At 34.2% G+C, this 12,522-nt stretch overlaps 2 protein-coding genes across 3 annotated transcripts; both read right to left on the bottom strand.

Annotated features, from left to right (window-relative positions):
- Positions 1-78: 78 nt before the first annotated feature.
- LOC148229513 (protein odr-4 homolog) lies at positions 79-4,857 on the bottom strand. Of its 2 annotated transcripts, none has more exons than XM_088198127.1 (7): positions 4,747-4,857; positions 4,413-4,611; positions 3,801-4,338; positions 1,222-2,584; positions 943-1,150; positions 683-871; positions 79-613 (listed from the first exon to the last, which is right to left on the bottom strand). In XM_088198127.1, the coding sequence occupies exons 4-7, from the start codon at positions 1,318-1,320 to the stop codon at positions 459-461; spliced, it is 651 nt and encodes a 216-aa protein (XP_088054253.1). In that variant the 5' UTR covers positions 1,321-2,584; positions 3,801-4,338; positions 4,413-4,611; positions 4,747-4,857; the 3' UTR covers positions 79-458. The 2 variants fall into 2 exon arrangements, with proteins under 2 accessions (XP_088054253.1, XP_088054252.1); XM_088198126.1 differs by having other exon boundaries at positions 1,222-1,401; positions 3,995-4,338.
- A 1,060-nt stretch (positions 4,858-5,917) lies between these two features.
- Positions 5,918-11,652, bottom strand: LOC148229512 (uncharacterized). Its single transcript, XM_088197817.1, has 5 exons — positions 11,371-11,652; positions 11,175-11,296; positions 10,967-11,111; positions 9,606-9,726; positions 5,918-9,539 (listed from the first exon to the last, which is right to left on the bottom strand). Exons 1-5 carry the CDS (start codon positions 11,633-11,635, stop codon positions 8,567-8,569), a joined length of 1,626 nt encoding a protein of 541 aa, XP_088053943.1. The 5' UTR covers positions 11,636-11,652; the 3' UTR covers positions 5,918-8,566.
- Between the last annotated feature and the right edge of the window lie 870 nt (positions 11,653-12,522).

The following is a 12,522-nucleotide window of genomic DNA, read 5'->3' as shown; positions in this document are numbered from 1 at the left end:
TATTACATTTATAATATATGTATATATGTACCTATTTCCTATATTTTTAGTTAAATGATAAAAAGTAAAACTCGTTAGTTCATTACAAAAATATTTATTGTAATAAGAATATTCCCAAATATAAACGATCTGTGAAAGAAAAATCACCACCAATTAGTCGTCAATTTCATTCAACACTCAGTCTGTAACTTATAAACAACATTTAACCATAAAAAATTATTATTACACACATTAATAATAAACTTCATATTTTTAAAACTCTTTTTATCAACATACTCGTTTAAAAATTAAATGCCATAATATAAAATGCAAAATTGAACCTTGAATCTATCGACAATAAAATAGCAGGCAATCACAACTGTTAACAATTAAAATACATATACGTTTATTATATCATTTTTTGTGAAAGTATCGAATCGCACATTTATGCAAGCCATAATTAATATTTTAAAATAATATTATTCAATAAAATAATGCATTACAATAGCAATGAAACCGATAACGAACGACATGCTGAAGGCTATGACATAAAATAGACGATTAGCGTTAATCGGAGCTGCCAACATTTCTTCAGTGGTCGGATTCTTCTCGAGTGCATCAAATTCAGACGTATCTGCAATAAAATAAGATATATGTAACATTTACTTCCACACTTGACACGAATCAAGAAATTAATAAATACCGGCAGGTGTCTCAACGTTTGACAAAACATCGTCTTCTGTGATATTCGCATCCAACATTTCCTTGACGGAGGTGAAAGCCTCTTCGGGCGACTCACCAGGAAATAGATAATCGCAAAAGAAAATATGGCCATCCAAATCCGGTAATTTGACCAATACTCGTCTCGGCGGTTCGTTGAAACACACTTTTTCTATAATAATATCGATCATATAATATAAATATTTAAATATAGGTTCAAATAATAATAAAAAAGAAAAACACCTTCCGGAAGTAAATTATCACTTATTAACGCATCACAATGCATTGTGAACCTAGACGCTAAAGATCTCATTACGTCCTGTTTGAGAGCAGTTGTTGCATCGTCAACGGTCGCTTTGACATTCACGTATGTCACCGATGCTACTATTCCGCTAAAATGAGTCGTACCTTCGCATTCTAAATATTCGACAGTATTGGGCATTTTGGATTCCTAAAAATAGGGTTTGTATACATATTTTTTTAAATTAATCTTATTAAAATTTATTAGAAATTAATATTTACACATGGTAAGAATATTGACGCTTGAATAGTGCTTAAAATTTCATCGTCGGCTTCCTTTGAATTTTTCTTTATTTTCTTACGTTTATTTAAAGACTCCATCGTATCAGATCCGGTTTTAAGTTTTCCGTCCAAGAAAACTAACGAAGATTCGATAGATTGATACGCCGATTCTAAAATTTGCTGTAATTTGCAATATTTTAATTATCCGTGAAGGAAGGTAAACAATATTAAGAAAAATAGATTATTTTGAGTTATATTTGATTTTTATAAGTAAAATGGTAAGGTACGAATATAATTTAAAATTAAATTTATATATTTTATTTGTCACTCGCGTTTCTTCAAGTGCAGTTATACACAGGTGTTGACTTTCATGATAAACTTTATAAACCTCCTTCGAACTTGTAGAGTCTAGGACTTCATAGATGTCACTAATGGATATGGAGACGACTTTTTGGCTAAGAAATCGTAGAGAATTGTCAAGTGACATGGTAGTCCAGTCAAATAAGGGGAAATAAAGGCTAAATCTCGGATTGAAAGATAGAAAGCTGAAATTTTGCATAAATCTTTGTTATGACGTTTTAATGACGGACTTAAAAGTCTCATAAGATCGAGTGTCTGCTAGTCAAGATATCAAAGGTCACGAAAATCGTATTTTTAGAAATATATCGCTTTCTATACGTTGCATGTCATTAGATGTTTCACAATACTTATTGAACCACTTGCGTCAAAATATGTTTCCATATTTTGACGCAAGTGGTTGCGTTCTTTGTACCAAAACGACACATTTATACCTTCAAGATATGCCTTAATTGAAAGAAACAATCGATAAAAATACTTTTGAGAACTTTGAAAACGAATTTTTAACAGAAAGACGCACTAATAAATTTAATTCCGAAATGGTGATTGAGCAAAGTGTAATGAAATCCATGAAGACAGGAGTTTTTCGGGGACGAAGTACGCAAGACATGGTTTTGTGTAAATGGGTATATGGCATGCATGCCGCGAACACTATCTGTAAGAAAATAAAGAAATTTTGTAATATTTCTTTAGGCTTTGCGAAACAACACGTTGACTCAAGAGATTCACTAGTGAAAAGAGATACTACAGATGTTAGTAAACTTGATGAGTGGTTCATCCTTCACAATCCTTTCCCAAATATAAAGCAAATAGTATCTATAGTTGTTGTAAACTGCTACTTTTCAGAGAATAACCGTAAACAAAAAGTTTAATGATCATCATAAGACTTAAGGAACATCTACAGTATGAATTAAGTTTATACCCAACATCACTATTTGACAATGATGACATGCCAAATACTACAAAAGAAAAATTGTATAATAACATAGAGCCTGTCAATATTGCACTGGATCAGGATAATGTAACATACTTCATCGATGGTGGATTTCTTCAGCGTCGCATCGTATGGAGCAAAGATGGTACTTTCTCTATCGTTCTCAATAAAAACGTCAACTCTTTGCAAACGCATTATGGTTCAAATATTGTTGAATTCGACGCTCAGACTGCAGTAAATACATAAAAGCATTTTAAAGCATTAAAAATACATTTTTCATTCCGAGGTTAAATCCTTATTTGACTGGACTGTGGGTTAATTTGACTAGTACATCCACTACCCAAATGCATTAACCATTTTACACGCGGTCCCGCACGGGTGTGTAATTTTAGAAATGTCCATTATACGCGGTGTCGAGCCTGTGCGGGAATATGAAAATCGGAGTTAAACGCGGTCCCACAAATAAACGTGATTATATTTGTCATTATACTCGGCTTCCAAGCATATGCAGGACTCATCGGCATTTCGTTTCAAGTAAAAAAAAAGGTCACTATTTTTATGAGCTGTGGAAGTCATAAATTAGAAAAATATGAGGCAGTGTGTTACTTAAATTTTTGTCGCTTGAAGTATTTCTCAATTGTATTAGATGGGATAGAGACAATAAAAAAAACCGAATGAATAGGTAGGTAGCAAAGCTGGCAAAACATATTCAAGTAAGCACCCTTGACTAATTGGGGTTGCTTTATTTTTCCAATAATTTGACACTTTTATTACTATTTTGCCCCATATTTCTTAGAATCTATAAAACGCAATATGTTTTCCTATGAAATGTGTTTTAAAAATAAAGATATCTATATTTCCTTGTCTATTGTTTATTATTGGGTTCATTCTATTATTTAATTATTGTTTGCGATTTTTAAGAAACGGTAAAAATAATATTCACAATTTTTTTGGAACAATGCAAAAAATACTATTTATATATGATTATTTACTATTATAATTTCCAATAAAAAAATATGATTTTTTTTTAACACTTTGCAAAAAAACACCCGCATGTTAAGTGGTTAATGGTTGAAAACAAAAACAAATACATGCAGAATTCATGTGATTGCTGAGAACAGGTCCGAGTAACGAATAAAATAAATATTTGTCAATTTTAGAAATAAATAAAATTAAAAATGTACATAGAGCAAGGCAAGAATTATAATAAATATAACTATAACAATAGTGAAAAAGGCGATAAAATAATAATCTCAACGACCGTACCAAGAGAACCAAAAACCATTACCATCCTGTGTACTTGCACATACTGGTACCGCCCCTCGAGGCGACCGACCAATTAAAGGGCAGAAATTTGAAAGTTCTAACAACCTAACAATTCTAAAGCAAAGGAATACATATTTGCAATATTCGTGCCTCACCATTTTTATATATTTTTTGAGTATTACAAAACCTATACAACAAATCAGTACTTTTATATACCTGAAACTGCTCCCTGACGGACATGCCGGTCTTTTTCATGACGACCGGATAAATTTCATCAAATTGATGATAACAATCAATCTGTTGCCAATTTTTAATATTGGATTTAAAATTGATATCCACATGCTTGAGAGAAGCGCTGGAAATCATTTCGACGTCGATCGATTTGCAAGTAACTTTGCCGTCCGAGTATTGCACGATGAGCCTATCGTTACAATTCTTCGGCGTGCCATACATATATTTGTTCGACGTGAGTATCCGATTTATTTGCGATAGTATACTTTTGAGTTTTCCCAGTACTACTGCATTGTTGAATACGTCTTCATTATGCACGATAAAAATTCCTGAAACGTTCATAAACCCAATAAAGAATGCATACTTTAATATCATACATAACGTTTCAAATGAGATGATTAACCTAAAACAAACATCCCTCCCGGCAGCATCCTGGTTACGTGTTTGGCATGATCGGCCACCCAAACGTCGGAGTTCAGGATACTTTTGAATTTATTCTCGATCGATGGGTTTTCATTTTCTGATGCACTCTCTTGTGCGAATTCAGGATTTTTTTCGAGATAAGTACGCGCTAAATAAATAATTTCAAAGCTCGACGAAACCTGTGCAAATATTAAAAATACATTATTGTAATGAAACGCATTTACCATAAGGTGTCAGAAAGTGCCAACAGTCGCACTTTGGTTATGGAAAAGTGCGCAATTTAAAAGTTGTATATTATCGCAAAGGTTAAGAACCTGTCCTATGATGAGTCCGATCGTCGGGGGCGAAGCCCTGCGTAAGCTGCGAAGCGCCGCAGCCGGCGCGCTCGCCGACATTTCACCACCTGTCAGCCTGTCACTCTCTCTAGAGATGTTCTATAATTGTAACCATATTAAGATTTTGTTACTACAAAAATGATGCTTGCATTTTATTTATTTTTTTGATTAATTAAAATTGTATTTCATGAAAAATATTGTTCTTTAATTTTGTACACAAACGATAGTAAAAATGTACCAACTTTTGTTTTATTTTAATAAATATTTTTTTGAAATATGCTCCACGTAAATGAACATGTAATATGTTTATCGACGTAGTTACGATCCTTAGCGTAGCTTCACAAAAAAATCCACAGCGTTAAGTCGCATGCTCTTGGCACCCAGCTGATGTCATCAAAACGTGAAATAATGCGACCTGGAAACTTTCCGATTTCAAGCATATTCAGCGCCCCGGGCAAAAAAGGTCAGACATTTTACGAACAAAAATTTTCGAGGTGACCTTTTTTTAGCTTCCACTAGCATCTCTGATCGAACAAAAATGTTCAAGGTTTTTTTGCAGCCACATAAAATTGAATCTTATATTTTTAGCCCATATCAGCGATCGAGTTTAACAGGCCTAAGGGCTGATTTAAGCACTGCCAGTTGCTGGCATGCCAGCTGGAAGTTGATTGAGGCGTCACTGGCATGCGGCGATTGGCATTCCAGTTCACTGGCGCCTTACCGTTTACACAGTGCCAACTGGAAGAATCATTGTTATGAAAAGGTGAGACTGGCAGGCAACAGTTGTCGTTTTACACGGTGCCACTCACCTTGCGCCAGTATGATAGTATGTTGGAGGGAGGAGCTGGAGTGCTATTAAAACAAAAATATTTGTTCTGCTGGAGCTGCTGGCGTGCCAGTGGCGCAATGGCTTCTCCAGTGACTGACGTTAAACGTTTACACGGTGCTAGCCGCTGGCATCCAGTGACTGGCAACCTCAATTGACATTGTGTAACAGCAACACAGACTATGCATTGAAAAAACATTTGCTAAGATGTTCTTGAGAAATTGGTTTTCATCCAAAAATCAGCTATCTACTGTTTTGTAAATGCATAAGATTCTATGGTGAAAATGTTACCAAAAAACTGTATTGAAAATAAAACAATTTTGCTATATTTCACCAACGCATTTTATTTTGTTAATAATAATACAGTATATATATATAAATATATACTTGTTGAAAAACCATGAGATTCGGATAGTTTAACAACAAATAAGTATACAAATCCATTGCTACACATTTATGATAGCAACAAAATAAAAATTTAGTCAACTAAATATATTCACATAAAGAATACGATATGTATGAAAGACAAAAAGGAAGAATAAAAGAAAAAGTAACATACGTGTTTTAAAAAAGCTCGATTAATTATCGGCGCTATTGATAAACCACACATAACCCATCGAGAAGTTTGTTAACAAACATTAAACATTTCAATAAACAACATCAACCCGTCTTTAAATCAATGCGAAAACCAACCATATAAATCATATACAAACATCACACGGGTGCCATGTATCCCAACGTAACGTAAACCACTCTGTGCAAAATTTGAATGAATAGATCAAACAGTGAAAATAATTGATTTTTTAACTTATATAACTAAAAGATAATATATCCATCACAGTGTTGATTAAAGTAACATTTATATTAAGGGTTCGAAATAATTACCGTAATAATAATAATAATAATGTTTAATTTGATGCAATATTTAAAAAATGATAATATGTTGTACTTGAGCAAATCTCTTATAATACACTAAATAATTAATAACAATATATTTGATACATATATGTATATGTACATAGAAAAATGTACGCTAATCACGTATTATTTGTATGACTTTATCTGAAAAATAATCTGCAGGATGGAATTGATTAATTACAGTCGGTTAACTATACACTGAGGGGCGGGTATTATGTTATGATACTTCTGCTATCTTTAATCTTCGCACAACACGTTCATATAATAATAAGTACAATATTAAGTATTCAATTGAGTAGTTTTGATCATCTTATAATAATAATGGAAGGTTCAATTTTGTTTTGTATATTATTATAGTATTGCTTTCATTTTCATTTGCAATTTTTTTGAAAAAAAAAACACTTTCCTTAAGCATCAGCGTATATCGTGACAATTCGACCGCCGATGGATTCCCCGACTTTATAAAACGTAATAAATCTAAGTCTTTAACAGCAGACAATACTTACGACTAAATTATGTATCAGTGCATTACGTAATAATAAAAATAATTTAAAAACTCCTTACCCCCTGAGATTATTCACTTATGGCTACGTAATATTAATTTTTACATTGTTCCTGAATTAAGCGATTTTAACTTATACATTTGTACATTTTATAATTACAATAATATTTTTTAAGTTATAAAGAAAAGACTAGAAACATGATTATTTAAGTCCATAAAAAATGTTATTACATGTTGAGAACAAACGAACAGTAACAAATTAACAATCGCACGTTAGATTTATTACGAAGATTTCCACATCAATAAATACAACTGCAAATACCTATAAATAAAACGTGTTTTCCATTCTAGCCAAACACACACATCACAATATATTACAATCAGAATATCTACATACATGCCCCGATCTTCAACATCACAAAAAATATATTTTAATGAAAATTAAACAATTTGATCTTTAGTTAAATTTTTTTATACTCAGTCGAATGGTTCATAAACCAAATAATTAAAAATATCTAAAAATAAACTAGGCCTGTCACGTCTAAAAAATCACACAATTGCAATACAAAAAACAGTGCAATTTATAATAAATAACATCATAACTTTACTCTCACTATTTGCATTGTTTTGATATCCGACAGTTCAAGATCTAATTCAGATTTCACCAGTTTTTCATTATTGCTGATCGTTTATTATTATAAATTTGAAAATTTATAAAAATCACACCGAGTCAGACTAATTTTCAAATATTATTGCTTTATACAAAGATTCGTTGATAAATAAGCATAATTGTCGCATAAGTAGTTTCAATAATATGTCACACTCTGGTAACAATCGATCAATAGTAGAAAAGGCAATTAAAAATAAAATATCATTTGACAATAATTTAGAAATGTTCGGTTTAGTACATTAAATTTTAACCGAGGAATTTATGAGGAGAAATGTATTAATTCAGAAGAAGCTTTTTTGAAAAATGCACTGATTAGCTTTGTCTGCATTTAAAGTAACACAATTTAAAACGAAAATGATTTATAGATGTTCATTTGTTTTAGGTTTCTACAACATAAGAAATTCCATTATTCAAAAATGTCTTAAAATTAATAAACGAATGCTTTTAATTAAAATGCAGTTTGTATGCTATTGTTTTCAGAACTTATACGACAATATCAGCACTATAAAGTCATAAATGTCTTTATCAATCATGCTGATGCTTTCAAACGATTTGGGATCAAATGTTAATAATAATAATAAAATAGTAATAAACCATATATAATATTACGTTGGTTTAACACAGAAGCATGCATCTTCGCTTCAAACTAGCGTAAGCTAACGCCGAATCTGATGAAGAAATGTACATCGAATACGTTCAACGCTAAGTTACATAGACTATCATAAATAAACTGATGCGATTTTCGAGTATAATAAAATATTTTGTTTGTATGTATCGATCGATATTGATAGAATATTTTAAAGATTCTCTTTTGAATTTTGGCATATTTGTGCAGTCGTTATATGTACATTTTCATAAGTATCTCATTATCGGTTCGGACGCCTCATGAGCTGGCTTTGTGCGGCAGCAAGCTCTCGCTGCTCGCGCTGAGATTCGGTAGAGACTTGAAAACTGATCTATTCCCCTCGTAAATGTTTACCTTATGACACAGCACCGGCTGGTCTCTGTTTAGCGAGAGCACCGATTTTTTGCGTTGCTGGGCCGTCTTCACGTCCAACTCCAGCATCTCCTGTATGTTCAACTCTAACGGATCGTAATCGTGAGCGTTGGCGTCGAACACGACGTCCGACACCTGAGGGTGCCCTTCGTAAAGGGACTGAACGTTCACGCTGGGATCGAACGAATCGGATATATGATACACTGCTTTGTTATACAAAGGATAGAGGGTAGACGACTCGGTGATGCATTCTTCGGAATGACTCGTCGCATCCGGTTGCTTCGATTGATGCTGGGAAATCGTAAACTTTCTATCCATTTGGTATATATGCGGGACGTTATCCATCATTTTAATACCTAACACGTGTCTAGAGTCGAACGTTTGGAGCAGTCTTGTGTCGGAATACCTTCTAATGTCTACGGGCTCCTGAGATCGATCGACCATTTTAATATCTCTATCCGGCGGCGGTATCACCGAGTAATTGGTGTTCTCGCTCTTTAAAATCCGTCGAAAGGAATTAGGCCTGTAGTCGTTGAAGCCGCCGCTCTCGTCCTCCTCCTCCACGTAGAGGCTAGAAGACGGAAGAAAAACGGCCGATGCGTGACATCTGTTCTCCAAACCGCACGATTGTTCGTTCACAATTTGCCGCATGGTCGGAGGCGCGACCGCGTTGACGGGATTGTTGACACAAGGGTTGCTCTCTATGTTGGCCACTACCTGACCGTGACTAGCCCTGTCCGCGTCGTGCATCGCTTCGCGTCTATTCCTACCGTTTGAGGTCCCGACCGAGAGATGGTGAATCACTGGCGACGGCGGTGTAATGTGAACCTTTTCTGGTGCATTTTGAATGAGCAAAATCCTAAAAGAAAAGCAATACGTTTTATACCGAGATAATAAAGTATCAACGAACAATTCAAAGACATACCTATTGTGACATCGCCATCTACTGCAGAGAGTAAAATATTGACGACATTGTATATACATAAAGACAGCGCCTCCGGTGAATCCGACTGCCACCACCACTAATTTCGTCCAGAAAGGCCATGCTGTAATATAATATAACATTTGAGAAGTTTCATGATTTTGTAGTCATTTCTGAAGCCTTTTTAGACCAATATTAAATCAAAATCTGTTGAAAAATGACTCGTATACATATGTATGCAATATTGTCCATGGACTTGTTCATTTAAATATTAGTATTTGGCACAAGATCAAGAGCGATCAGTGCCAAGAAGTACATTTTTGAAGATCCTAGACTAATAAAAACTGTTCATCTTCCAATCAGATCGTGAAAATTCTGCTAATGGTTTATATACTGATTATGTTTTATTATAGTTAAATAAAAATAGTTATTTTGACTCTTCATTGCAGATTTTTTGTAATCAGATTAACCGCTTAATGACAAAACTTTTTTTTTGTAAAAAATTTTCTAAGGCTATTTCCGAATTATCCTAGCTATAGGAAGTGGAAAACGTGGCTAAAATATATATATATATCTATATATTTATATCCTTATAGTGAGTTTTTTATGTGGATAATAACACAAAAAGTGCAGATGGCACGTGTAGTATGATATATGAAGTTGGAACTCAATTGAAATAAAAAATCACCCTGTTAATTATGGATAAAGTAATCTTTAAAGATTGGAACAAAACCAAATAGGTACTAAAGTGAAATATCGTTTTTAGACAATGAATGTTCCTCATTCAAATATAATCATATTGAAAAGAAGTGTATGCCTTTATGAAACATCATCTATTATATTTCATCTGCCACCCTCAAATGGAACTATAGTCGACCCTTTGAGTAGTGAGTTAATTTATATACATATTTGATAATTTGTGAATGCTTTTCCATAATTATTTATTTAGTATTATTTATTATTGCATTTATAGTTGATATTAAAGAAAAAATCAGTGATTATCAAGGTTTTATTGTTTTGATTTATTTGACTACTTTTTTTTTGTCAATATGTTTCAATAATTTATTTAAACATTCTTTTATTAAATTCCGTTAATTTATTTTTCATATTTTTTTATATAATATTCGGCTTTTGTGAATGTTTTGTTATATTCATTTATTTCGTACTTTTTAATTTATTGATATTATTTTCTATAAAAATCATTTATATTAAATACAATTTGAAAAATATTATATATGTTTTTTATTTCTTCAGTTATATAAATATGTGAAAGATATCGCTCAAAGGGTTAAGAACCACCCATTTAAGTTATTACTTTTAGGTGTATTGATTTTGTTATAAATAGATAAGAGACTATAAAATACCTATGAGTCCACGTTGAATCTCCTCAGCGGCTCTATCGATGAGCACGAACAAAGACCACATGACGCACAGAGCTGCGACACAGTGAAAGAGCACCGCACAGCACAACCGTCTGCGTTCGACACCGGACATGTCCAAACCGCGCCACTGAGATGCAAGATTAGAAATTAATTTAGTAGAGCTTTGAATCGACACAGACAGTAGACATACCTCGCCGAACGGCTTGATCTTGGTGTGCATGATGAAGTGAAACTTGCAGAGCTCGCACGATCTCGTGTCCGACGCCGTGAGCCATTGTTGTAAACAACTCTGATGGACGTACTTGAGACTGCCTGCGCGCGTATAGAGCGTGCGTTTAGAATAGGCGCAGTGAGGAGACGAGTGAAGGGATAAGGAAAATATTTACCCGAGCAGTAGCAGGGGGCCAGGAGCGGGTTGGCCGCGTCGCTCTCGCAGTGACAGATGCGACAGATGTCTCCGCCCGAGCAGTTGCTGCACGAGGAGGCGGAGCCGGCCCTGGAGCCTGGGCCTCCGCCCCCCGCGCCCGCGCCGCCCCACTCTATGGCCTCGATGTCGGCGGCCTTCGACGCCGGCATGGCGCCCCGGCCGCCTCCTCGGCCCGCACCCGAGCGACCTGACACCTCCGACGGTGTTGCCAGCGCAACCAACATCTAACTATGTTGCAAGTGGTCAAATACCTTTAAAAAAAATAACACAGGTCTAAATATTACATTTTTCTATTATAGATTAAATCGATCTTCAACGTTACACGTATAATTATTTACTTCTAATAATCGTAATGAGACGTTTACTGAACCGGAAATAAAGTACAGAGAACGCATTACATTAGAAAGTCGTGCCCGCAATGAACTTTGTTCAGAATTTAATCTCTGCGTGATACTAGTCTCCGTCTAAAACAGCTATACTCAACCTTTTTCTTCCGGGTTAACTGGTAACAGTGTATTATTCGTGCCGCAGTATAATATAATGATATAAAATAAAACTGAAATAATGATTACTTTATTTTTATTTCGCACACACATATGATACCTGTGCAACTCTACAATTTTAAACCAAATCCCTCATTGACAACAAACAAAAAATAGTTACTTTTTAAGAAAGCATCGGTGATTAATTTGTATAACAGAACAAAAGGCGGAGTTAGTCTATAAAACAAAATGACTCGTGAATATTCTTGCGTACGGGCGAAAAGGCGGTAGCCATTTAGAATATTTATGGAGCTCATTGATATTACGGCTTTCAATGCCTATAAAATATGGATCCATAAATATTCTGAGTGGCGAATCAACGATCGATGCCGTCGAATGTATTTTATACGCCTCCTATCGATATATTTAGTAAAAAAAAAACAGTAATTGAACGACAGGAGAACGTTTATTTGCATAAACCGCAAAAGTCAGAGATAGAATTATTCGTGAAAACTTTTGCCTCCGAAGATTTTCCTACATCGTCTTCGCCCAGTAAAATTCGTGATATTGGACGAAGACGTATAACTTTTGTTCTAGTAATAAAATTACGCGTGTATCGTGTTTTGTTT

This window comes from Plectrocnemia conspersa, unplaced genomic scaffold (assembly GCF_051122295.1).
Source record: "Plectrocnemia conspersa isolate PC_06_02 unplaced genomic scaffold, ASM5112229v1 ptg000011l, whole genome shotgun sequence".
NCBI classification, from domain to species: domain Eukaryota; kingdom Metazoa; phylum Arthropoda; class Insecta; order Trichoptera; family Polycentropodidae; genus Plectrocnemia; species Plectrocnemia conspersa.
The sequence above is the reverse complement of the archived record's forward strand: the minus strand, read 5'-3'. Positions and strand labels throughout refer to the sequence as shown.

Excerpts from the sequence above, each read along its gene's own strand:
- LOC148229513 (XM_088198126.1), bottom strand. The coding sequence starts at position 4,827 with ATGTCGGCGAGCGCGCCGGCTGCGGCGCTTCGCAGCTTACGCAGGGCT. Across the intron at positions 4,339-4,412 it reads GGGAGGGATGTTTGTTTTAG|GAATTTTTATCGTGCATAAT; the intron begins GTTAATCATCTC and ends TGAACGTTTCAG. Across the intron at positions 1,402-3,994 it reads CCGTCAGGGAGCAGTTTCAG|CAAATTTTAGAATCGGCGTA; the intron begins GTATATAAAAGT and ends TGCAAATTACAG.
- LOC148229512 (XM_088197817.1), bottom strand. The coding sequence starts at position 11,635 with ATGTTGGTTGCGCTGGCAACACCGTCGGAGGTGTCAGGTCGCTCGGGT. Across the intron at positions 11,112-11,174 it reads AGATCAAGCCGTTCGGCGAG|TGGCGCGGTTTGGACATGTC; the intron begins GTATGTCTACTG and ends CTTGCATCTCAG. Across the intron at positions 9,727-10,966 it reads GATTCAACGTGGACTCATAG|CATGGCCTTTCTGGACGAAA; the intron begins GTATTTTATAGT and ends ATTATATTACAG.